Source organism: Gracilinanus agilis, chromosome 1 (assembly GCF_016433145.1).
Source record: "Gracilinanus agilis isolate LMUSP501 chromosome 1, AgileGrace, whole genome shotgun sequence".
In the NCBI taxonomy this organism is placed as follows: domain Eukaryota; kingdom Metazoa; phylum Chordata; class Mammalia; order Didelphimorphia; family Didelphidae; genus Gracilinanus; species Gracilinanus agilis.
This window is the reverse complement of record NC_058130.1, coordinates 623,607,986-623,634,848: the sequence shown is the minus strand read 5'-3', so window position 1 is coordinate 623,634,848 and position 26,863 is coordinate 623,607,986. Positions and strand designations below refer to the sequence as shown.

Genomic DNA, 26,863 nt, shown 5'->3' with positions numbered 1-26,863 from the left:
GATTCTGAAGAGAAAGATCAAAATGAAAGTGGCAAGATGAAGAGAACAGTAATCATAAAAAATAGATATAAAATTTTCAGAAAAATATGATATTTAGTTTTTATAATAACTTTGTATACTTATTTTAGCAAAAATCTATGTATTTAGGGGGCAGCTGGGTAGCTCAGTGGAGTGAGAGTCAGGCCTAGAGACAGGAGGTCCTAGGTTCAAACCCGGCCTCAGCCACTTCCCAGCTGTGTGACCCTGGGCAAGTCACTTGACCCCCATTGCCCACCCTTACCACTCTTCCACCTATGAGACAATACACCAAAGTACAAGGGTTAAAAAAATCTATGTACTTTTATATTTCCAGAAATATCACTGAAGGATTCAGTTTGTTGCTCTTCATCCTTCATATTAAAAAAGAGAACAAATGACATAATGGGCTGATATCTTGACTTATGAGTGAAATGGATTTAATATACTCTCTCTCTTCCAGAATCATTGATGTCCAATGGCAAGACAAATGTCAGAACAATTGTCATTGACACCAGCTGATTCTTGCTTTTCTCCATGTCTTATCAAGCTCTAAGCATCCAACAACACTTGCTTTAGTTGAGTCCTTTTCAAGGTTGCTCATTCACCTTTGAAGTTTACCTTTCGCCAAACTCTCACATGATACAGTACAAATATAGTAACTTAAACTTATTTTTCTGGTTTTATTTTAGAAAATGTGCATTGAATGCAAAAATATGTGATGTAATTAAATTAAATTAAATAACAAATATTTATGATATATCCTCTATTTGCAGAGCATTGTCAGTTGTGTTTCTTAGAATAATAATAGGCCCCCAATGTAACTCCTGCAGCCAGAGAATCTCTTCTTTCCCTATTCCCAATCATTGTGAAAATAAGAGAGTGATATTTCAATAGGAATGGAATTGCATTATCTAGCAACTCCAAACTGTTTCCTTTTTGGAATATGGGGACACAGTAGAAAAAAAATAATTTTAAAAAAGCACTGTTGGTTTTGGAGGTACTAAGACCCTAAAAAGGAAGGTATTCATTGCAATGCAGGACTGCTGCACTTATGATAATAGTGAGTTTGTTTTCTTCTGAAAAAAAATGTCAGAGTGCTTTATTTTTCCTGACTTACTTTTTTTAGCTTCATTTAAGCCTGAGCTCAAGCAATGAATCCATCAGGAAATCTTTCCTGATCCCTACACCAACCTATTTGCTAGTACCCTGCTCTCTAAGGTTACATTTCTTCTAATTCCTATTTTTTATGTTTTGATTTATATATTTTGACTACCATTACAATGTAAACTTCTTGAGGGAGGGACTATCTTTGTGGTTTCTTTGCATTCCAAGGACTTACTCCATAGAAAGTTCTTAATAAAGAATTGTTAATTGAATAATTGTTGATTATTTAAGTTTGGAGGATCCTTTGAGTCTTTTATACCTAATGAATTTTCTGCTCGATGAAATAAATACTACCCTCTACAAAAATGAATTTTTTAATGTGAAATGTTTATATGAAAATGGATGACTTTCATGAATGACACTTATTAAAATTATATATGAACCATATATAAGCTATATATTTATATTTTCCTGAAGTAACTCCAGATAGGGTCAATGAGTCCAAGAAAGAATAACTTTTTATGTGAGTTTCTTGAGATGAGACTTGATCTCTGTATAAGCCCAGAGTTTTGGTAAGAAGGATAATCTTTGCTATGGGTTACATGTAAAGCCAATATTTGTCATCCTTGAACAGGAATATTGGTTCTGAGAATGGGATTAATTTTACATCAAAGATGTTGCAAGGATTAGCAAGAGCTTTAGATATTGACTGAGATTTGCCTAGTCCACATCATTTCTTGTAGAGATAATGAATCAAGAGCTAAGAAAACAGCTTACCAAGCTGATAATGGAAACTCGGGTACCATGGACCAAATGTCTTTGTTGGCCTTACTGAAGATAAGGACAAAACCTTGAGAGACAATAGGATGTCCTCCTATGCTGCTGCAGCCTGAAGACACAACTGTGAAAGAACTGCTGAATGAGGTTCTAGAGCCTCTTATTCCTGGGATCAGTGATGGAGCATGCTTTCAAAGTTTATGTTAATTGTTAACTATTTTTTGTTGATGGTGACCTTGTGTTGTCATGTACACACAAAAAGGGAGGTTGGAAAATAAACCTCTAAGTGACTGAGATAAATCTGTTTCTCCCTGTCTCTCATTCATTCTGGAAAGTGGGAGAGCAGATAGACCAGAGAATGTGTTTGAGAGATTCAAAAAGAAATCTGAATTTCTGGACCTCTTTAAGACCATCTAACTAAGTGAAAAAGGAAATATTCCTTTTACTTTTAATAGAGGACAAAAGCAAAAAGATCTGTTCAACATTTTCCCTTTCCCCTTTTCAGCTGGCCACTGAGGTGCGGTAAGGAAGAAGATTAGAAATAAAGGAGAGAGATTTTTGATCCCATCATTCAATTGGATTTTTACTTAAAATTAATTTTTAAGGTTGATGTATATGATTTCGGAAAATGATAAATGATTCTGAAATGTATCTATGGAATTGAGTGAAATAACTGTAAAGTGAATCAATGTTGAAAATTGTCTATCAATTATATAAGATTCCAGATAAGTTTAATTTTGTGCTTAATGATAAGAGAACTGTTAGTTCTCACTGAGATTTGAAATGAAGAATGATTAGATTTGAATGTTTGGACATTTGTAAAATGTTAATTATTTGAGTAAGCTGAATTTGAGAATTGACTAAATGTAATTAACAGCCAGCCTGAAGCAGAAAGGATTTTTACTTTAAAGATGCAAATGAGAAGCAAACTCCTGATAAGTGCTGTGCTGGCTGCTTTATGAAATTAAGGATTCAATAAAATAAATATAGTGTTTAAGAATTTAGGACAAGCTTAGAAGAAGAAATGTGATTTAACATGGAAAAAATTCTGTATGATCTAAATTTGTGATTTACAAATGAGAATATAAAAATGTTACTTTGGTGTATGTGCTATTCAAGCAATCAATAAGTGAGATCTTAATAAATATTGGGTAAGAAGGGATTTTATATTTGGAATTTGGAAATTTGGAATGAAATATGTAATAAGAGTTTGGAATATTGCTAAAGAATTTCTGAATTTGTAAACATTTATTAAAACCAATTGGGATATATGAATTGTTACCAAAGTATGTTCTTTAAGCAAGAATGATTCCGTTGTTTAGGTGCAAAAGTATTTAAATGCAATTTGTTAGAAAGTAATTCTGTTGAACCACAAATGAAGTATGAATTTGTACTGTGAAGAAAATTAATGTCTGAGGTGAAATGGAGAAAATGTGTAAATATATGATATGTAAATTATGTATGTGAATGATTTTAATGATGGCAAAAGCAAGTCATAGAAGGTGAGAGAGGTGTGGGATAAGCATATGAAAGATATAAAGTATAGGAGACTTTCATGGAATATGGGTTCTCTTTGTGAGAGCCAGAAGACAGACATATTGTATGAACAATGTAAGTAGGTCTGTGAAGTCACCAGCAGGAATATGTTGAAATGTGATTCTGCTTGAAGCAGAAGCTTGAGGGGGGAAAGAGTGGATATTTAGAGATTGAAGAAGTTTAAAGAACTAATTATTTCATCTCCCCTTCTTAAAGGGACAAACTATTTTAATTAGATTTATGATAGATTGAGAGAAAAGTTACTTGAAGATCATGACAAGGCAAATATAAATTAGTTATAGAATAAAGAAATACAGAATTGGCCTTTACTGCATGAAGAAGTTAAAGGAGAAAAACATTCAATTTTAGATAAGTTTGAAATAAAAATTTTAGAAACCATTCAAATAAGGAAACAAGTAAGCAGGAAGCTTGTGGGAAAAGGATGAAATCAGGACACTAAGAGAAAAGGTTTTCTCTCAACTAAAATGAGTAGCATTTTTGCCATTTAAGACAAGAGGTTTATGAGAATCACATCTAATATTACTATAAGCTTGGAATTCAAGTATGGCTGTCTGATAATTGACCCACCATTGGAAGAGAACAAGAAGATACGCAGAGGACAAGTAAAAGTCATTATAGGAAGTTGAGAGGACAATCTCAGTCTAAAACTGAGATAAGATCCTTCTAATTTGGTAAGGAACACTGGATTCTGATGGTCCCTGAGTGAAACAGTTATGACATGAGCCAGTGATAGCTCTGACCTGTACATGAAATCAGACTCATTTTGTGTCCTTGAAAGAATCATAAGGACAGTTAAATATATTTTTCTCTGTCTTTCTTTTGTGACAAATTCCTATAATCAAGATAGGATGAAATTGTAAAATGGAAAGTTTCCATTTTCCAAACAAGCAAAGTTGACTAGTAGTGGAAAGTTAGAATTGATTAAGTGATAGCTTAAACAAGGGAGATTGTTGTCAGGAAAACTAAAAAGAAACTATGGCGGGACTGTTTCATAGAAACAAATAGAAATTAGTAGGAGCGAATGTCTAGCTTAAAACTTAGACTAAAGATTATGGCCCATGGATTTCTATATCTCTTACAGAACCCTAGATAGAAGGATTTATTTCACAAAATGTTTGTTTTGCAATTGTAAGTAGGCTGACCCATTCCCCCAGAGATTCTGTAAGCAACCTGGACCAAAGGGAACAAGTTTTCTGAGAAGGCCTATCCTTAGCCATCAGGAGAAGATTTCTGAAGATGAAGATGAAAAGTGCCCAATTATGCTTAATCAATGTTATTTGTTGTTGTTGTTGTTGGATATAGGGGAAACTGAGGCAGGTGAGAATTACACAATCCTGAAATTAAGAGAGAGAGGATTGTGTGGAATGGGATTCAGTGTGTAATTCTCAGATTAGTATTTGGCTTATAATCCCAATTTTTAAGACCCCTTAGTTTCACTGTTCCTGAGAATAAAACTGTACCCCCATAAAATTTTTTTTAGTTTTCCAGACATATTTTCAAAAACCTTGAAAAGAGTTTATCTGTAGCCTGGAAAAGATGCCAGCCCTAGGAAGAGGGGCAAGATAAACTGAAGGAGGAAAGAACAGGGTGTTTCAAATATATCTTTACTGCCCCAGGTTGAAAATAGTAGGATAGTCACAGGTTTTTTGATCTTGGGGGTTGTTAGAGGTACATAATGATGAAAATGATGTGCTCAAGACTGTGAATATCATAACCCTCTTTTATTCAGGATTGGACAGAGAAAAGGAGGAGAATCTTGTGTCAATATTATTATTAAAGCCTGTGCTTACATGTAGAAAGAGGACATTTTTGTCCCAAGCAAATCAGAGAACATTTTTCCAAATTTGTAGTCTGAAGATACTATTGAGAAGCATTCACAATATTCGCTTTGTGAAATAGAACTCTTCTAAGCAGCCTCTTGAATAAAATTTCATGTTTTTCTTACACTTTGTTACACATTGAATAAATAGATTGTGCATCGCAAATAATTACAAAAAATAGCAAAATATATTGCATTTTACAAAACTCTTGAGAAGCAGAAATAAATTGTCTTTATTCAGGCAAGTACACTATTTCAATGAGGGGGAAAAACTAAATTCCATTTGAAAGCCAATTATTTTAATGCTTTTTAATACAACTATACTCACGAATATAAAAATACATAATGGGGTCAGGAGAGGGAAGCATGAGGGAACAGAAGCCTATATTTGTCTAACATAAATGAAAGAGATTTACAAGAAGAATGGAAGGTAAAGGGAAGATTTTGATGAGTTTAAAAAAATAAGGCAGAGACAGAGAAGAAGATATAACCTGCATGGAAGTTCCAAGTCACTTAAATAATACTCAGTTAGTATTTAGAAAATTGATTTGTCATCTTCTCCTCTTGCCCAGAAATGGCACCATCTTCTATTCTCAGGTTTAATTCCTTTGAAATCCAAAGAGTCCTGGATTGTTTTGTTCTGGAACAAAATAAATTTTTTAAAAATTAACTTTGTTACTTTTAACTTTTAACAATATGCTTATAACATTAAAAACGCGTGTCCAAAATACAAAAAGAAAAAAAATACCAAAGCGGAATGAGACTAAAAAACAAAAAGAGATAGCAATCAGTTATGTAATGATTAAATTTTGAATTTTTAGACCTTTAGACCAAACACTATTGTTCAGCCATTATTCCCCATTTAGTATAAATTTGCTACTCTGAGTCTATAAATGAAATGGGTATAAAGTATTCAGAAATTTATCTGCAGACAGTTCCCTCCCCTAACACAAATTATTCTGGCTCATGTTTATTAATATCTTCAATATAAAAAAGTAATGACAGAAAATCAGAGTATCCACCAAAAAACAATCTACAAAAGGGAAATTAGGAAGCTCAATGGATTGAGAACTGAGTTTAAAGATGGGAGGTCTTAGGTTCAAATTTGGCCTCAGATACTTCCTCACTGTGTAACCTTGGGCAAGTCACTTAAACCTAATTCCCTAGTCCTTATTGTTCTCCTGCTTAGTAATGATATGAAGACAGATGGCAAGGATGTAAAATATATAAATAATCTGTAAGAATTTATCATCTATCTTTTATCAAGCACTATGCTAGTGCTAAAATCTAGGAAAACAAGGATAAAGAATGAAATAATTCCTACTGCAAGTGGGCTTACGTTGTAATACAGGAGAGCAATGCATTTATAAGCATATACATTCATATATATTGAATTATTATAATAATTATATTATAATACACTTAAAATTATACGATATAATTTGCATTTTATGAATACATATGGGCATATGTATTCATGAATATATTCATATGTAAATATAATGTGAATAAATGCAAAAATATTCAAAGAACCTCATTATGAGGTAGTTTGGGAGGACAGTATAAGAAGTTAGGAGAATCCAGAATAGCTTCATGATTGAGATGAATCTTAAAGAGAAGGACTCTATAAAGCTTAGTATGCTTAACACAGGGTCTCCCATATAGTAGGTACTTAATAAATATTTATTGAATTGATTTGAATTTAAGATGGGGTTAAAAAGGAGTGCATTGCAAGCATAATGAACAGCCAATACAAATACATGAAAACCACCAATGGAATATTGAATATGAGGAAACGAGAAGGCCAATTTGTTTGGATTGCAGTATGTGGGAGGGGTGACTAAAGTCAAAAGAGGTCTTCAAAAGTTAATTTAGTACCACCTCACACCTAGCACACTGGCCAATACCGCAGTAAAGGAAAGTGATAAGTGCTTGAGGGGTTGTGGCAAAATTGGGACACTAATGCATTGCTGGTAGAGTTGTGAGTTGGTCCAACCATTCTGAAGGGCAATATGGAACTATGCACACATCTTCAGCTGGATTAAAACTTTAACAGGATTTATTGCTATCTTAAGGGTTAGGAACAAGGAATCAGGATAGAGGTTTGGGAATGCTATACTATGACTAATTAAGTTAAGGTGATCTAAATCTATAGGTAATAGGTTGATATCTGGCTGGAGAGTCTTCTCCCTTACACAATCCCTGGTCTGACCTGGCCATGGTGCAAACCAAAGGACAGGGAAGGATAATGATGTTCTTCTTAGCATCTTGATGTTATTCTCTCTCAGCTCTATTAGTATCAGGAGAAATGAATTTCCTTTGGCACTCAGGTATGGATGCTAGACTTGCAGGTCTATGGCCTACCCTCCCATACACCACCCTCCTCCCACAATTCCCTTCTCCAATTGAGACCCTGGGTGGTGCAGTCCAAGGGTATTTATAGAGGTGGTCCCAACTGTCTCTTGGCCTTGGCTCACGCCACCTGGGTAAATTCTAAGTTCTTTAACCAATGATCCTGTCACTTAAACTGTTTCCCATCTTGTCCCAGAAGTTCCTTATTACATGTAATGTGAATAATTTGAGGAAAGGTGTTTGGGATAAGGGAGTTTGAAAGGAGGATGTTGGAGACTTGCTAAGTGGGTAATCTCGGTTACAGGTAGGCTGGGATTAAAGGAGATTCAGGGTATAATAGGACTGAAGTCAGGAGTATAACACAGAAGGGAAACAGAGATCTTTTAGGGAGAAGAGAAGTTAAACTAAACAGACAAACACAGCAGGCTTACAGACTGGGACTTAGACTCAAACACAAGCTGAGGGAAATAGACTAGACTGAAATTAACAAACAGGCTTTAATTAATTTCACAGGAAGGGACTTGTTTTGAAGTAACACCTTCCTTCAAGATGGATGCCCCAGCTTCCCTCTAAGCCCAGAGTATGTTGTTTCTTTCCCTCTTCTTCCCTCTTGATAACTAACAGACAAATTACACTAATAGGGCTGTTGAAACACAAAAGGGTTTATTTTGTTTGAAGGATTTTTGTTAGGAAGGTGGATCAAAGGAAAGCCCTATCAGTTGTCTCAGGAACCTCAGGTTGGGGAAAGGAAGTAAAGATGGAGTCTGAGTAAGGACCTGCCTTTAAACTCAGCTTTACAAAGTGCTATTGCTATCTAAAGGGAATAAATGATGACTGACTAACTATAACTAATGCTGTCAATTAGGTAACCTTTCACAGATTTAACTCCTCTTTAATTACTCTCCTTTTAACTCCACAGACATATAAGGTAAGGGAGGGAAGGCAGGGATGGTATTAGGAAAGTAAGATATAAAGGGTTTATCTAAAATAATAATTTCTTAAGTAAATATATCAAAGCTAGGCTAAATTTCAATATTAAAGCTAGGTAATCAAAGCAGCTTGGCTCATTGACAACCTCCCTCCACGGAAGATCCAGCCAACTGTCTTTCCTCAAGATTCCAAACCCCTTTTGGAACTCAGCCAAAGCTAGAAAAAACTATATCACCCCAATTCTGTATACTACACACAGGAACTATGCCCAAAGGGCTTTAAAAGACTGCCTCCTCTTTGATCCAGCCATACAACTGCTGGGTTTATACCCCAAAGAGATCATAAGGAAAAAGACTTGTACAAAAAGTATTTATAGCCACAATCTTCTTGGTAGCAAAAAAAAAATTAGAAAATGAGGGGATATCCTTTGATTGGGGAATGGCTGAAAAAATGTGGTATCTGTTAGGGATGGAATACTATTGTGCTCAAAGGAATAATGAACTGGAGGAATTCCATGTGAACTGGAAAGACCTCCAGGAATTGATGCAGAGTGAAAGGGGCAGAAGCAGGAGAACATTGTACACAGAGACAAATATACTATGGCCCAATCAAATGAAATGGACTTTTCTACTAGCAGCCATGCAATGATCCAGGACAATCCAGGGGAACAATACCAGAGAAAGAATGCTATTCACATCCAGAGAAAGAATTGTGGTAACAGAAAAAGAGAAGAAAAACATATGATTGATCACATGGTTCAATGGGGATATGATTAGGCTTTTGGTCTTAAAAGATCACTCTATTGCAAATATAAATGACATGGAAATAGGGTTTGAACAATGATACATGTATAATCCAGTGGAAATCCTTGTCAGCTCCAGGACAGGGGAGGGAAGGGGGAGTGAAAATCATGAATCATGTAACCATGGAAAAATTTTCTAATGAAAAAAAAAATTAAGTAAAGGTAATAAAGCTGGGGAAAAGTTAATTTAATACCCTATTATAAAAGGCTATCAATAATAAAATGTTTATATTTTATTCTAAAGTCCATAGAGGTATATGCATAGAGTGAGTGACAGGGGTTAATCTGAATTTTAGGAAAATTACTTTGATGATATAGGATGGATTGGAGTGGAAAGAGATGAGACAAGAAGAGCATTTAGTAAGCTGGTAAAAGTTGGCATTAAGAATAAGAAGAAATCAGAGGGAAAATAGTGATATAATGATACCAGGAGTTATAATAGGCTTAGAATCATAAAATATTTTGAAGATCATTTAGTCCAATTTCATCACTTTTATACAGAAAAGGAAAATAAAGTTAATAATGATTAAGTATCTTGTCTAATATCACCTGGATGGTGGGGCTCAAAGTTTGAAACTTGGTCTTCTTCTTTGATACTCAGAACTATTTCCACACTGCCTTTAAAGAGTAACAAGTAGTCTCCAATTTTTCCATACAGTCTATCATGCAACATTTCACTAATGCTTATGTAATACCATGGCATTATTCTCTAGTTTAATGTAGATTTTTCCTTTCTCCTTTTTTCCCTTCAAAAAAATCCCAAGTTGCTTAAGGATGGAGATTGTTTCTTCTACCTCTGTTTTTTTATCCCTCTGCTCTCATCTCTAAACCCCAAGAATATAGCAGATGTATGAAAATTCTGGTCAAATGAAGAGCCTGGGATAAATAATGCATTTACCTTGTCTGAGGAAATACTAGAGGGAAAAGTTTCTCATGATAAGTGCTTTGGAATTTCAAGGAAACTGTTACGAGTAATAAAGGATATATCTAGGAGTAAATTCATTTGCCAAAAAGAGAGAGAAATAGTTTAAAAACTGTGGAAAATATTAAGGATTCAACTTTTGAGATCCCTTTCATTAAAAAAAATTGAAGAAGACACACATTATCTTATGACTCCTATATTAAGTATGGTTACCTACTAAAATATCCAGAAGTTAATGTTCTTTCCAGGGACGTGAATTACAATCTATCGCTGCCTACACATTTTGGCTAGCTGTCGTCCATGTCCTCCCATAGGTTTGCCTCAAAGAAGCCTATCCAAGATGTAAAGGGTCTTTGCTTTACTTTCTCTCCATATTTCAAAGATACAAATGGAGGATACTAGCTGCTTAACAATTATTCTTTACTCTTACTATATAAACAGCACCTCTCATTTTCCACTCTCGCATTTCTTTTGTGACCCTCTCTCTACTACTTCTCCTTGTTTCCAATGTGCTAGAGCTTCTCCATATGACTCTCATTGCTTTTTGGCGATCATTAATTTCTGTTTGTGTCATGACAACAAATGGTCATATACCTGGAATTCTGAGTCTAGATAAACTAGTAACTATGTTTCAGGCATAGTCTAAATGTCGGGAATGATGAGTAAAGATTTACAAACAAAAACTTTAAAGAGAAACCAAAACAATCTGATACTCAGATTACAAAACAATGAAAACAAGATAATTTAATTTTTTTCAAGCCTCAGCTCACATATAATCTCCTAAGCAAAGCTATTCCACATCCTCTCAGATATTGGTGCTTCCTTCTATTCAAATTATATTATACTTCTTTCTGTGTAAATGGTGCTTATTCTTTGAAAAATATAGGCATTTTGGGGGAAGATTTAAATTTTAGGGTGATAAAATCCTATATTTAAAGCTAAAAAAGACTTCAGAGTCCATCTAGTCAAAACACTCATTTTACAGATGAATAAACTGAGGCTCATGTAAATTTAGTGACTTTGTTCAAAGTCATGCAAGTAGTGAATTTGAACCAAGGCTTTCTAATTCTTTCTCTCCCTGCATATAGCGCACTGCTTTCCAAGAGTATTTGTTGAGATCTGTGGAGCAAGAAATTAATAAAATTATCCAGAGTTCAAGACAAAAAGTAACTTTCACATCATTTCTTCTGCATATGTCAGGAGAAAGTGATTTTATGGCTGAATGGCCATATAATTCTTCAGTTTACTGCTTGACTCTTTAGATAAAACTATTCCAATCTGTGATTAATATATACTATTTGTATTCAATCTATTGAAATAAATAATGACCTCAATTCTATGATCAAAAGGGGAGCATCTTAGATGTTGCATAGCCCACAATTATAATCATTTTCACTTCTGATGACATATTCCATTTTATTCAGGGAGACTGGCCTGAGGCAGCTGATTAATTAATATAGTGACTTGATACACAAAGATCCAAACATAACAAGTGAAAATTAGTTTAGTGGCCTCCTGTTAATCTTTGAGGGGTAAGGAGAGAGCAATAAGATGATTAAAGGATAGGAAAATAGGATTTAAGAAGGAAGCTAAAGAATTGGTGAGATTTATCCTGGAGGAAAAAAAATTGGAGGAATTTTTATTTTCAGATTCCTTGACCATAAAGAGATATTTCATGGATGAGATATTTCAGAGTTTTAAATTATGTTATAGATGTCTGGCTAAAAGAAGTGCCAATCAAGTAAACAAGATAGAGTAAGAGCTTAGGGTTATATTTTCCATTTCTATTTAAATTAATTTATTTGAATAATTATTTCAGAGTCTGATCTATAGGACAGGGACAATTAGCAGTGGAGTGGCTGACTTGGAGATTCAAGATCACTTCCTGTTCTTTTAAATTGATGCTTCTGCTGCCCTCTTTTCAATAGCAATATGGCAATACAAATGAGGACCAGTGTTTGAGGCATTTAAAAAAATGGTGACATTTTATGGTTCAGGACCCAGATTGTTTTTAAGGACAAAAAGTACTTTTTATAATATGAGTTTTAATTAATTACTTATTCAGCACTGTAGGAATCACAGACTTACACTTTCAATTCTTGTTCATCAGTCATCCACCTGATCTAGTTTTGGTAGCCAGGCAAAACTCACCACATATACAAAATAAAGAAGGAATTCTCCTAAAAGGAAGATTATCAAGAGGGCACGAGCAATGATACCACAATTCTGATTTCATTTAAACTAGAAATTAGACAGATTTTTAACAACAGAGAATAACAGAAAAGCACAGTGATCTCCATGAAATTTTAAAATAAAAAGCAATTTCTCCACCTTTTTTTTTCCTTTTGGTCACATTGTACTTTAATACAAATTTACATTTATTTAGAATCTAGAGTGCCAGTTACTATGCTAAAGCTTTGGGATAGAAAGACAAAAATGAAATTCTCCTTGTCGTGGAACTGACATTTTATAGGAGTGAAATGTGTAGATGTAATCCATACCTAGGTAAATCAATAAATATACAAAAATAAATATAAAATAATCCAAAAAACTAAGGATACCAACAATTGAAGGATTCAGAAAATGCCTTTGGTAGTGAGTGGAATGTAAGCTTAAAGGAGTAATGATTTCATCACCAATATTGGTCATACTCATATACACTTCATCCTCTATAGGTTATTTTTTATGCATGTCCAAAATAATAACTCATATATAAACAGTAGAACTTTAGGTTTAGATTTTAAACTACAACAAATTATTTTGGTTTATACCACACCACCAGCAATTGTTTCTTAACAATCCTGCAAGTTAGGTTATTTAAGTATTATCATCTCTGTTTTATACATAAGAAAAAAAGCTCAGAGACACAGTGGAAGTGACAAAACTGCTAAATCAATGGGAGCGTTCTCTTTATTTCTCTTTGTTAATCTTGTCCTGTGCTTTCATTTTCTCTCCATTCCCTTTTCGAGAGCCTGGATTTACTTTTTTCCAACTAATCCCTTGCTTTTCCAACTTCATCTCTACTCTTTGACTTTTTTAAAATATAATTTTATTTTTAAAATCTTTCCATGGTTCCATGATTCATGTTCTCTCCCTCCCTTCTTCCTTCTCCCCTCCTGAAGCCAACAAGCAATTCCACTGGGTTATACATGTATTATCCCTCAAAACCTATTTCCATATTATTTATTTTTGTAAAAGAGTAATCTTTTAAAACCAAAATCCCAGATCATATACCTGTGTAAACAAATGATAATTCATATGTTTGTTTCTGGATTTCTACTTCCACAGTTCCTTCTCTAGATGTGGATAGCATTCTTTCTCATAAATCCCTTGGGATTGTCCTGGATCATTGCATTGTTTATTAGTAGCAAAGTCTGTTAGGTTTGATCATCCCACAATGTTACAGTTTCTGTGTATAATTTTCTCCTGGTTCTACTCATTACATTCCACATCAGTTCGTGGAGGTTTTTCTAGTTCTTATAGAAATCAAGCAGTTCATCATTTCTTTTTTTTTTTTACTTTTTTTAAAATTTTAAACCCTTAACTTCTGTATATTGACTTATAGGTGGAAGAGTGGTAAGGGTAGGCAATGGGGGTCAAGTGACTTGCCCAGGGTCACACAGCTGTGAAGTGTCTGAGGCCGGATTTGAACCTAGGACCTCCTGTCTCTAGGCTTGGCTCTCAATCCACTGAGCTACCCAGCTGCCCCCAGTTCATCATTTCTTACAGCACAGTAGTTAGTATTCCATAACCATCACATGCCACAATTTGTTCAGTCATTCCCCAATCAAGGGACAACTCCTCATTTTCCATTTTTTGCCACCACAAAACACTCAGTTATAAATATTTTTGTACAAATAGATCCTTTCCCCTTTTTAAAAATCTCTTTGGAATATATTCTTTGACTCTTGGGAGGCTTCCAATTTCCTAGTCATCCCTGCCATGAAGCCAAACCTGATTTCTTTATCTGAATGTCTTCTACTAGAAGATAGATCAATAGATATAGCACCAGACCTCAAATCAGAAAGATCTCAGTTCAAATACAGCCTCAGATACTTACTAGCTATGTGACCTTGGGAAAATCACTCAACCCTGTTTGTCTCAGTTTCTTCATCTGGAAAAAAAAGCTAGAGAAGGAAATGACAAACTAGTCTAGTATTTTTTGCCAAAAAAACAAACAACAAAAAACAAAACAACCCAAATGGTTATGAAGAGTTGGACATGACTGAAATGCCTGAACAATAACAGCAGAGGTGGCTGATGCCTCTCCAGATCTCCCCTAATATTTTCCACTTCTCCTATGTACTGGCCATGCTTATTAATAAAATAATGTGTCTCTGTCAAATATCCTCCACTAAAAGTTTGGGTTCTGTAAAAGCTGTTCCCCTTATGATATGAAAATGTCTTGCATGTTTGTTCAGTTGAACTAATTTTTGTTCTTTGGGGAAAATTTAAACTGTTCTGGGGACATGGTCAGTAAGTAATTAGGTCTGCGTTACAACAAGCAGCTAAGGCTAATGATGAGTTTCAGCAGTCTATTTGAGATATATAAAGTTTTCCCTTGTAGTTTATTAAAACACTCTATTAAAACACTACCACTCCAACAAAACACCTAGTCTGCCACAGGACAGTGATTATATTCCTTTCCTTCTTGTCTGACTTCTTTTTGAACTGATCAACTATTGTTTTTGTATTAATCACAATCATGTGCTTTAATTTTTTAAACTCTTACATTCTGTCTTAGAACTGATACTAAATATTATTTCCAAGGCAGAAGAGTGGTAAAGGCTAGGCAATAGGAATTGTCCAGTATCACACAGCTGGGAAGTGTCTGAGGACACATTTGAACCCAGGACCTTCCACCTCCAAGGCTGGTTCTCTATACACTAAGCATCCTAGTTGCCCCAATATGTTTTTAATTTTATCAACACATCTTTAACTACATATACTAAATTTCTATCTCTGTGCCTACTTACTGGTCATCCTTCATCCTAAACTTCACCCTAAACTCTGACTTTCCTTGGCTTCCTTCAAGATTCAGCTCAAATTGCTTCTACAAAAGATCCTTCCTGCTTCCTTAACCCCAATGTCTTCACCTTTCAGATTACTTTCCTATAATCTGTTTATATATTTTATTGACCTAGAAATGTACATTTATTGCTGGAAGAGCTCAGGAATATATGTGTACCTAGCAGAAAGAGAAGGCTGATCCATAGCTGGAAAGTGCTTGGCGTTTGAGAATGTTACAAATGTTTCAGTGACAATAGTCACCCTGTGTGCAAATATATCTAAGTCAGTTGTTCAAAACAAAACACAATTAAGGAACAACAATAACCAAAAAACAGTTACAGTTACTTAGTTCCTAAGGCAAAAGAAAATCATTCCTCCCAGCTGCAGGAACCACTGTTTGAATGTGGAAATTGTTTTCCCAGCTGTGGTCCAGTGTTGTCATTTCTCTGGAGGGGAGTATTTTTCAGAAAGAATCAGGACAGTGAGTAGGACACATTCCCACCTTCCCTATCTTTCATACCATTTTAGGTCTGTGCAAACTACCACAATAAGGGGACAGAGCTGGGGAGAGGGGAAACAACTTGGACTAAAGAAGTAATACAGTTTGACAAGCCCTTACCTCATGGGGACCCTGACTTTGAGTCAAAAGATGGGGGTCTTTAAATCATTTTGAAAATCACATGTCATCTGACTCAAGAGTACTTAGTGTCCCTATGTCATTATGCAGGGAAAATGAGATGTATTATCCCCAATTTTTGGCTGCCCTTTTCACTTTCTCCTTTACTGGCAATCACAGAGAGTTGTGATCCTTAATTTGCCTTATATGACATGACTATGCCATATATTATGCAGTTGAAATAGAAATGAATAATGGTTACTGAAAGAGTGGCTACATTGCGTTGGACACTGCAGCAGTATTTTATCTTTCCCTACATTGGTGCCAATAGAGAATATGGTTGTGAACACCTAGAATGAAATCCCAATCCCCTTTGCGCCCCCCCCACCCTATTTTCCTCCTAACATATCTAACGACATTGGTAGCTAATTTTTTAAACTGACAGCAGTTTCCTGGGAAAATCTCTGCAAAGGTATGAAAAGCTCCACTTTAAGAAGTACTTCTCTTTCCTCCACCATAGAATTTTCTGTGGAAATAAATGACTAGCTCTGTCTCTCTTCATTCACTTCCATACCCCTTATTTTGCAAATTTTTGGAGTAAATAAAAATGGGAAGTGAAGGTAATGCTGTCTTCTTTTTATGTCACTTGAAAGATACAACTACACTAGATGGTAAATAAAAGATTATGGTTAATTTCAGTAAAACCCCTCCTCTTGTATGATAATTGCATCAATTATTTAATTTTCCTTAATCTTCTTACCTTCTAATGTGAAGTCATCACTAGTTTAATAGCTTTTGCCAAAATGGCAAGGATGCTAATTTTATCCTCTACATTTTATTACATAAAATCCAATACCTTGAATATTTTCCATTCCTTATGTTGTCGGCGTGTTATATATTCATTTTGGACATCCTCCTGCATAAAAACAGAACCGTGCTGATTAGTTAAACCAATGCTTTCTTTCAATTATTTAAGATCTTCTGTGGCTGCATTTCAACTACTGATTTTATAATCCTTTCATGATTTATGGCCTGATTTGCAACATATACTCCTACACCTTGCATATTCTTTCAGGGTAGTGAAATGCATGTTAGTAAATGTTATTCTTTGGCTTCCTCGAAAATAGGAATGCTCCTTTTTAAAATGTGGATAATAATGTCTCTCTAAGAAAGAAATACTTGAGTACATCAACTGCAACAAAAATCTCAACTTTCTCACAATCAGGTAAACCTTTATGAGAAAGAACTTTGATGCTAAAGTACTCTTGTGTCAAAGTGCTTAAGAATCATATTTTCTGTGCTGTGTGCCAATCAGTAAGCATATATTAAGTGCTTATGACATCCCAGTTGAAGAAAAGATGATTCAGCAGTAGTCTGAAAGAACAGAAGCTTATATTCACTAGCCAGCTAGTCTATGGTGAGCTGAAAAGAGGCATTGAATAGGGCAAAGGAACAGGAATGAATGCTAGGAGACTGATAAAGCACAATCTGGAATGATGTTATTATGTGTGGAGAATAGGAAAGAAAGGAATCGATAGCAGCCAGAAGATTAAGTAAAAGAGTGTACTGTTGAGACCTGGTGATATACCCATCCCTGCAGGTCTTCTGGCAGAGGCTGAATAACCACTTTTCAGGGGGTTTGCAGTGGGGATTCCATTTATAAATGAGTTGGACTTGGTGGCCACTGAAGTCTTTGCTAACTGACAGATTCTATAATTCTTGGAACCAAGATTTTGATTCTCATGACTAACGGGGAAGATTTATTTGAGCAAAGGTTATCAGGAAGCTAGACAGCACAGATCATACAGTGCTGAGTCTAAAGTCAGAAAGACCTGAGTTCAAATCCAGCCTCAGATACTATCTGTATGACCTTGGGAAAGCCATTTATTTAACCTCTTTTCCTAAGCTTCCTCAGTAGTAAAATAAGGATAATAATAGCACCTAATTCCTGTATTGTTGTGAGGATCAAATGAGATAATATTCATCAAGGTCTTAGCACAGTGTCTTGCATGTAGAAAGTGCTAGATAAATGTTATTATTATAAAGAAGAAAAAGAGCCAGAACATATGAGAATGATAGGTTCTGACAAAAAAGTCATTTTTCTTATAAGATAATGAGTGATTTTCACTGCTACAAAAAATGAAAAAGACAAGCTAATGTTTTGTCTGTCTTTATAGGTATACTCTCCCTTAGAGTAAAAATAAGCCTATATAGATAGCACTTACCTTGTTTAGAACTCATTACACCTTTAGCTTAGGCTAGAAGGGACCTCAGACACTTAGGAATGTGCTAATTATATAGATGAGAAAATGGTAGCCCGGGTTAAATGACTTGCCATTACCAACAGTAAATGTCTGAAGTGGGATTTGAAAGCACTTCTTAGTATAACTAAGTCCAACATTCTATCCACTATACCATGTTGTATTTATGACTTTTGGGCAGTCCAATAATTCTTTTTTTTTTAACCCTTGTACTTCTGTGTATTGTCTCATAGGTGGAAGATTGGTAAGGGTGGGCAATGGGGGTCAAGTGACTTGCCCAGGGTCACACAGCTGGGAAGTGGCTGAGGCCGGTTTTGAACCTAGGACCTCCCGTCTCTAGGCCTGACTCTCACTCCACTGAGCTACCCAGCTGCCCCCCAATAATTCTTAAATTGTCTTTCCTAGATCTATTTTCCAGGTCAATTATTTTCTCAGTGGGGTATCTCATATTTTCTTTTATTTATTTTTCTTTCTTTTAATTTTGTCTTATTGTTTCTTGGTGTCTCATGAATTCATTAGCTTCTAATTCCCCAATTCTAATTTTTAAAGACTGGATTTCTTCCCTGATCTTTTGATCCTCCTTTCCCTATTGCTCCATTCTTCTTTTCAAGTCATTCTTCTCTTCTTCAGACTTTTTTGCCTCATTTTCCATCAAGTCAATTCTGGCTTTCAGTGTACTATTTTCTTGTTTTGATTCCTCTACCACTGTTTTCAGATGACCTATTTTGCTTTGTAGGCTTCTGTTTTTCTTTTGCCATTTTTCTTCAACCTACCTAATTTGATTTTTAAATTCCTTTTCTAGCTCCTCCTGAGCTTGCATCCAATTGCCTAGGGTTTGTTTTGAGGCTTTGCTTGATGTTCTTCTTCCATTGGTTCTATTCTTTTGTCCTACCCCCACGGAAGCTTTCAATTACAACTTTTTTCTCTTGTATATTCATTTTATTTAATTTTATTCATTTATTTTTCCTGCCCTGTGGACTATAAACTTGTCCCTCTGTTGATTTACTGAACCAGAGTTTCTGAATTGCTATGCCCTGAGGCCAAATTTTCTATTTTTTCAATCCTCTGCTGGTATACTGGATTTGATCAGTTGAGCTAACCTGCCCTGGGGAAAATTTCTTCTCTATATCTAGTGAGATGAGAATGTCCAGTCAGGTGACCCCTCCACTTTCCTCCTTGCCAGCCATTATCAGATCCCTGGATCTCATCTGTTGGGTTAGAGGCTTTCCCTCATAGCAGCAGTCTCTGTCAGCAGCTGACACAGATAGCATGGTCTCATCACAGGTTTCAGTTGGGTAGATAGGGGAAAGTGTTCAGCCAGCCCATCTCTTCCTTATCCATGAAAATAGATTCTCTGTGCCTACTTTTCAAGTTGTGTTCAGCAGGAGAGTCCTGTGACTTCTTCTTGTTGGGTTTGGACTTCTGTTTTCTTGGAAGCAAGTTTTAAAGTGGTATGGAAGGATAGTCAGATTGGTTTTAGCTTTTGGTGCTTCTAAGCTGCCATCTTGGTTCTGCTTCCACCATGTTGTATTTATGAATAACAGAAACAACATCTTAAAAATTAGTGGGCAAAAATGATCAATATTCTGCAATTTATTAAGGGAAATTAATCTAGATATCAAAGTCCCACTCATTTCACCATTTACTCTCTTTGTTAGTCTCGTTCTCTCTCTCTCTTTCTGTCTCTGTCTCTCTTCCTCCATATATATATATGTATATACATCTTTCACTGTTGCTTGTAACAAAAATAGCTCACATTTGAACATTTCTTTATTAGATTTGGTAAGATACATATCACTTCAGTTTGCAATAATCTTGTGGAGCTGGTGCTATTGTTTCCATTTTATAGATAAGAAAACTATGATTTAGATTACCAATCTTGAGTTGCAGAGTTCTTACAAGTCTAAAGCAAAATGTGAAATGTTGTCTTCTGACTCCAAATCCAGTATTGTTCTTAATATAATATTCTCTCCTTCTAGGCTTTCTTGAAGCACTTTAATTGCCATAAAAACAGACTAGATGAAAACTATGCCACATCTTAACCTAATACCACCTAAACATCCACACCTAGTAATTCTATAGGAAATAACTCAAACTTTAAGTGACCATCAGAACTAAATCAGCAATACTTGAATCTAGAATTATGTAGCATAGGCATACTCTTTTTATGCTGAATGGTACCTTTTCATATATGTGGATATGCCTGTTGCATTTAGATCATATGAGTATTTTCATATTTTATATCCAAAACAGTACACCACTAGTCACAAGGGTGATAGTAATTTTCCTTAAAGTTATTCAATGATTATGTATAAAAAGATTTTAAAGCAAGACATCTAAAAACAAGCCAAGTTTACTTAAATTTCCAAAATGAATCTGTCACTTCATTCAATTCAACTCAACTCAATAAATATTTATAAAATAAAATACTAGGGTCAGGCTATCACTAGGGGCCTGAAATATGTAGACAAAAATCTTTTAGTTCCTGCCTTCTAGGAGAGTATATCCTTCTAGGGGTATTGTTGCTCAGTCATACCAGCCTCTTCATGAGCCCAGTTGGGATTTTCTTGGCAAAGATACTGGAGTGGCTTGACATTTCCTTCTCTTGCTCTTTACAGTTGATGAAACAGAGGCCAACAGTATTAAATGATTCACCCTTAATCATGCAGCTAGTAAATGTCCAAGGACAGATTTGAACTCAGATATTCCTGACTCCAAGCTGGGTGCTATATCTATTATATCACCTAGTTGTACCTTGGAGTAGGCATATTATATATAGATGAGTCTTTAAAAAAACAAAGTACAAAGCAATATTGGCAATTGAAAAGCATATTTCCATCTCTTCCCCTTCCCTCTGAACAGGTCAGGAAAGTCCATGCTTTGGAGTTAGCATTTCATAGGAACCACAAAGGAAGTTAGGATTATAAAAGATGAGACTATGGAGCATTAGAGCATTGCAAATGCTTGGAGGTAGAAGGCACAGCAGGTCACTCAGTTTGGGTGGAATATAGAGTATCTTCAGAGGAACAATACAAAATCAGCCCAGAAAAGATAGTTTGAAGCTAGTTTGTAAAGAGTTATATAAACCAAACAAAGAAGGTTGTATTTTATCCTAGAGGCAACAAACAGGGAGGCACCAAAACTTCTGAACAAAGGAAGAGAGTGGGAAGGGAATAAATATTTATAATATTAGTAAATAAATATATACTAAGTTCTAGTCACTGTGCTAAACATTTTACACTTATGATCTCATTCGAACCTCACAGAAACCTTTAAAAGTGTTATTATATTTTATGTCCTAATTTTATAGTTGAGGAAACTGAGACAGACAGACAGACAGAGGTTAAGTGGCTTGCCCAGAGGCACACAGCTAGTAAATTTCTGAGGCTGTATTTGAACTGAGGTGTCCCAGGCTCCAAGTCTAGCATTCTATCCACTGCATGAATACCTTAAGGAAATGACGTTGTAGGACAGTCTTTAGAAATATAATTTTGGCAGGTGAGTGTAGGATGGATTATGGAGAAGAGAAATTGAAGGGAATGAGATCAATTAGGATTCTATGGTATAAGTCAAGTAAAAGATAATGAAGGACTGGAAAAAGGCAAAAAAAGCAATATTAATGGCAAAAAATAGACAGAGATGAGTGCTGTATTAGAGACAAAATTAACAAGAATTGAAAACTAATTTGTATAAAAGGTTAAGAAATAGGGAAGAGTAGAGAATACTCATATTTCAAACCTCATTAGAAATGTATTTCAATAATATAATAGTGAATCTTGTATTGCAGATTGGGGGTAGAGGGATCAGAAGGCATCATTTTATTTTGATAAAGAGACAGAGAAACACACACACACACACACACACACACACACACACACACACACACACACAGAAGGGCTGAGAGACAGCCACTTGGTCCTGAGTTCCCTGATCAATTGATTTCCCCTCTCAGCTCAGGTGATAAGATCACAAAGGGTAAAAGTCAAGGTGCTCATGTGTTAAAGAAAACACAAAGACATGTCTGTATCCTATTTACAGATTGTGAAGTATTACTTGATGGGATTGGAGATCAGCTTGTCAATAGCTACCCAAAGATTTTCCATGCCCCTGGTAATCTTCATATAGCTAGCTATGAAGAGACAACAAGGTGGCTCAGTGGATACTAAGCCAGGCATGGAGATAGGAGGGCTTAAATTCAAATTTGACCTCAAATACGTCCTAGATGTGTGACCCTAGGCAAATCACTTAACTCCAATTACCTAGCCTATGACTGCTCTTCATCCTTGGAACCGATACTTAATATGAATTCTAAGATGTAAGAAAAAGAGATTTTTTTAATTAAAAAAAATTTAACAGCTAGCTATGAGAAGACCTCTTTTGACTCCTTTGTTGCAGGTTAGTGAAGAGGGAAAACTCTGGGTGTGGAACACAGCATATTATGTCAAATTATTTCGGAATACATTGATCAGTTTTGCTGATTATTTCTACCACTTTTCAAAAATTCTGTTACTTTTTTTCTTTTTTATTAAAAGGCTTTTGTTATAAGGAATGATTCTTGGTAGAGAGAAATTAGAGATAGCTCAAAAATATGAAATTAAAAGATATGTACACATATAAATACATATTTGTATACATAAATACATAATATATAAGCTCTGGAGACATTTTAAAAAAATTATAATTATTTAATTTAATTTAACACTTTTATTATTGTATTATTATAAAATGATTACAAAAAATGAAATTTAAAACAAAAAGAAAGAAATCTTGTTTCAATCCATCAGCCCCACCTTCTATGCTGTATTGCACAGCTATTAATCCAAAGGTGTGGATGACCAAGGTCAGATTGGCACATGTATCCTTCTGCTATCAAGGAGGCTGAGTTTGCATGAGCCACTGGTGACTAGAAAGAATCAGCCTTTTGGAGACATTTTATTTTATTTTATTTTTAATTTAATTTTTTTATTTTTTTAGAAAAAATTTTTCCATGCTTACATGATTCGTGTTCTTGCTCTCTCTCCCCCCCAACCACCACACCCCTGTAGTTGACATGCATTTCCACTGTTTTCTTCATGTGTCATCGATCAAGACCTATTTCCATACCATTGACAATTGTTCTAGGGTGGTCATTAAGAGTCTACATCCCAAATCATGTCCGCATAAACCCATGTGCCCAAGCAGTTGTTTTTCTTCTGTGTTTCCACTCTGTAGTTCTTCCTCTGAATGTGGGTAGAGTTCTTTTCCATAAATCCCTCAGAGTTGTCCTGGATCATTGCCATTGCTGCTAGTACAGAAGTCCATTACATTCAATTTTACCACAGTGTATCCGTCTCAATGTATAATGTTCTCCTGGTTCTGCTCCATTCACTCTGCATCAATTCCTGGAGGTCATTCTAGTTCACATAGAATTCCTCCAGTTTATTATTCCTTAAAGCTAGTGGAGCTCAAGGATGAAAAAGATAGCAAAACTACACTAGTGGGTGACCTCAGTCTTCCCTTATCAGATCTAGAGAAATCAAACCAAAAAATAAATAATAAAGAGATAAGAGAGGTGAATGAAACCCTAGAAAAAATAGAGTTAATAGATATATGGAGAAAAATAAATAGAGCCAAAAAGGAATACACCTTCTTTTTAGCAGCACATTGGACATTCACAAAGATAGGTTACATAATAGGGCATAGAAATATGGCAAACAATGCAAAAAAGCAGAAATAATAAATGAAACCTTATCAGATCATAAATCAATAAAAATAGTTATTAGTAAGAATACAGCTATGCCCAAAGAGCGCTAAAAGTTTGCCTGCTCTTGATCCAGCCATACCATTCATTGCTGGGTTTATACCCCAAAGAGATCATAGGGAAAAAGACATGTACAAAAATATTTATAGCTGCGTTCTTTGTGGTGGCAAAAAACTGGAAAACAAGGGTATGCCCCTCAATTGGGGAATGGCTGAACAAATTGTGGTATACGCTGGTGATAGCATATTGTGCTCAATGGAGACATTTTAAAAGGATAATAGTTTGAAAGAATGTGGCAATCTAGAGAGGAGCCATCTATGAAGGAAGTATCATGTTTATGAGAAGTGATCACTCCTTGCCTTTCCCACTCTGCTATAATGAAAGACATCTTAGAAAAGGGATATTATTCTTTTAGCCCATTTTACCTCAACCAGCCATAGTATTTTTCAATGGTGCTACTTATTCAGTAGAAGACATCTCAAATTCAGCATATAAAAAATAGAACTCATTATCTTTTCCCAAACCCTGCCTTCTTTCAAACTTTTTTTATTTCTTTTTTTTAAACTATTACTTTTTGTCTTAGAATCAATTATATGTATTAGTTCTAAAGCAGAAGAATGGTGACCGGCTAGGCAATGAGGGATAAGTGTACTTGGCTAGAGTCAAACAGCTAAGAAATGTCTTTTAAAGGCATTGTCATTCTTCCATTATCCTAGGTTCATATCCTTGGAATTATGGTTAATTTCTTATTCTCCTTCATCCTAGTTAGTCAATCAATTATATATACCAGTTAGGTTGTACAATGGTTTGAGTTCTGGACCTGGAATCAAGATAAACCTGAGTTCAAATACAACTTCAGATATTTTCTCTGTGATCCTGGGGAAGTCATTTAATCTCTCTATACTTCAGTTTCATCATCTATGGGATAATTATAGCACCCACCTCACAGATAAGGATGAAACAAGATATTTGTAAAGTACTTGTATGCAATAAGACCTCATTTTAAGAAAACTCAACACGTGTGAATTCAGGTATATGTGACAGACAATTTTTTAAAAGCAGAAATATATTTAAAACCATCAGCAAGTATCAGCCTTCCCAATAAGATCAGGGGTTAAGCAACGATACCCATTATCGCCTCTATTATTTAACATGGTACTAGACGTGCTAGTGGTAGTAATTAGAGAAGAAAAAGAAATTGAAGGGATTAAAGTAGGCAATGAGGAGACTAAACTATCACTCTTTGCAGATGATATGATGGTGTACTTAAAAAATCTGAATCAACTAAATAGTTAGTGGAAATAATTAACAACTTTAGCAAAGTTACAGGGTACAAAATAAACCCACAATTAAGTCATTAGCATTTGTACATATTTCCAACACAACTCAAGTTAGCAGCAAGAGTTAGAAAGAGAAATTCCATTTAATATCACCCTAGACCAGTGATGGGCAAACTACGGCCGGTGGGCCAGATGTGGCCCCCTGAAATGTTCTATCCAGCCATGCGACATTATTCCTAATCTGAGGAATACAATGAGTAAGATACATACAATACAATGAAACTTTGAAAGAGTTGCCTTAGAAACAGACTGACAGATGAGCATTTCCTTCACTTTGGCCCCCTCTTTAAAAAGTTTGCCCATCACTGCCCTAGACAATATAAAATATTTAGGAATCTTTATTTGCCAAGACAAACACAGGAATTATATGAACACAACTACAAAACACTTTCCACACAATTAAAACTAAATCTAAATAATTGTAAAAACATTAATGGGTAGGATGAGCTTATATAATAAAAATGACAATCCTACCCCAATTAATTTACTTTTTCAGGGCCATACTAATCAAACTACCCAGAAACTTTTTTTATTGAATTAGAAAAGATTATCACAGAATTCATTTGGAAAAACAAAAGATCAAGAAAAACAAGGGAAATAATGAAAAAATGTGAAGGATGGGGGTTTAGCAGTATCAGATCTTAAACTGTACTATAAAGCAGTGATCATTAAAACAATATGGTACTGGGGGCAGCTGGGTAGCTCAGTGGAGTGAGAGTCAGGCCTAGAGACAGAAGGTCCTAGGTTCAAACCCGGCCTCAGCCACTTCCCAGCTGTGTGACCCTGGGCAAGTCACTTGACCCCCATTGCCCACCCTTACCAATCTTCCACCTATGAGACAATACACGGAAAGTAAAAGGGTTTAAAAAAAAAAAAGAAAACAATATGGTACTGGTTAAAAGACGGAAGGGAAGATCAATGGAATAGACTTGGGGTAAATGACCTCGGGAAGTTAGTGTACAAAAAAACACAAGGATGCCAGCTTTTGGTTCAAGAACCCACTATTCGACAAAAACTGCTGGGAAAATTGGAAAGCAGTATGGGAAAAATTGGATTTAGATCAACACCTCACATCCTATACCAAGATAAATACAGAATGGGAAAATGACTTAAATTTAAAGAATGAAATTATAAGTAAACTAGATGAAAATAAAAGAGTATACTGATCAGACATATGGGAAAGGACAGAATTTAAAACCAAGCAAGAGATAGATAATATTACAAAATGTAAAATGAATAATTTTGATTATATTAAATTCAAAACATTTTATTCAAACAAAACCAACATAACCAAAATTAGAAGGGAAGCAACAAATTGGGGGGAAAATTATAACAAAAACCTCTGATCTAATTTAATTAATAAATATCTAATTACTCAAATATATAAGGAGCTAAGTCAATTGTACAAAAAAAATCAAGCCATTCCCCAAATGATAAAGGGGCAAGGAACATAAATAGGCAGTTTTCAGACAAAGAAATCAAAACTATCAATAAGCACATGAAAAATGTTCTAAATATCTTATAATTAGAGAAATTCAAATTAAAACAACTCTGAGGTACCACCTCACACCTAGCAAATTTGTCAATATGACAGCAAAGGTAAGTAATAAATGTT

The 26,863-nt window shown here is 35.1% G+C and overlaps 1 protein-coding gene across 1 annotated transcript in view; it reads right to left on the bottom strand.

The window, feature by feature from the left end:
- Positions 1-5,810: 5,810 nt before the first annotated feature.
- The window catches only part of CNBD1 (cyclic nucleotide binding domain containing 1), a 621,665-nt gene continuing 600,612 nt past the window's right edge, over positions 5,811-26,863 (bottom strand). Inside the window, 2 exon segments of the mRNA XM_044683798.1 lie at positions 5,811-5,915; positions 16,764-16,823. Of these exon segments, the coding sequence (XP_044539733.1) occupies positions 5,811-5,915; positions 16,764-16,823 (165 nt within the window).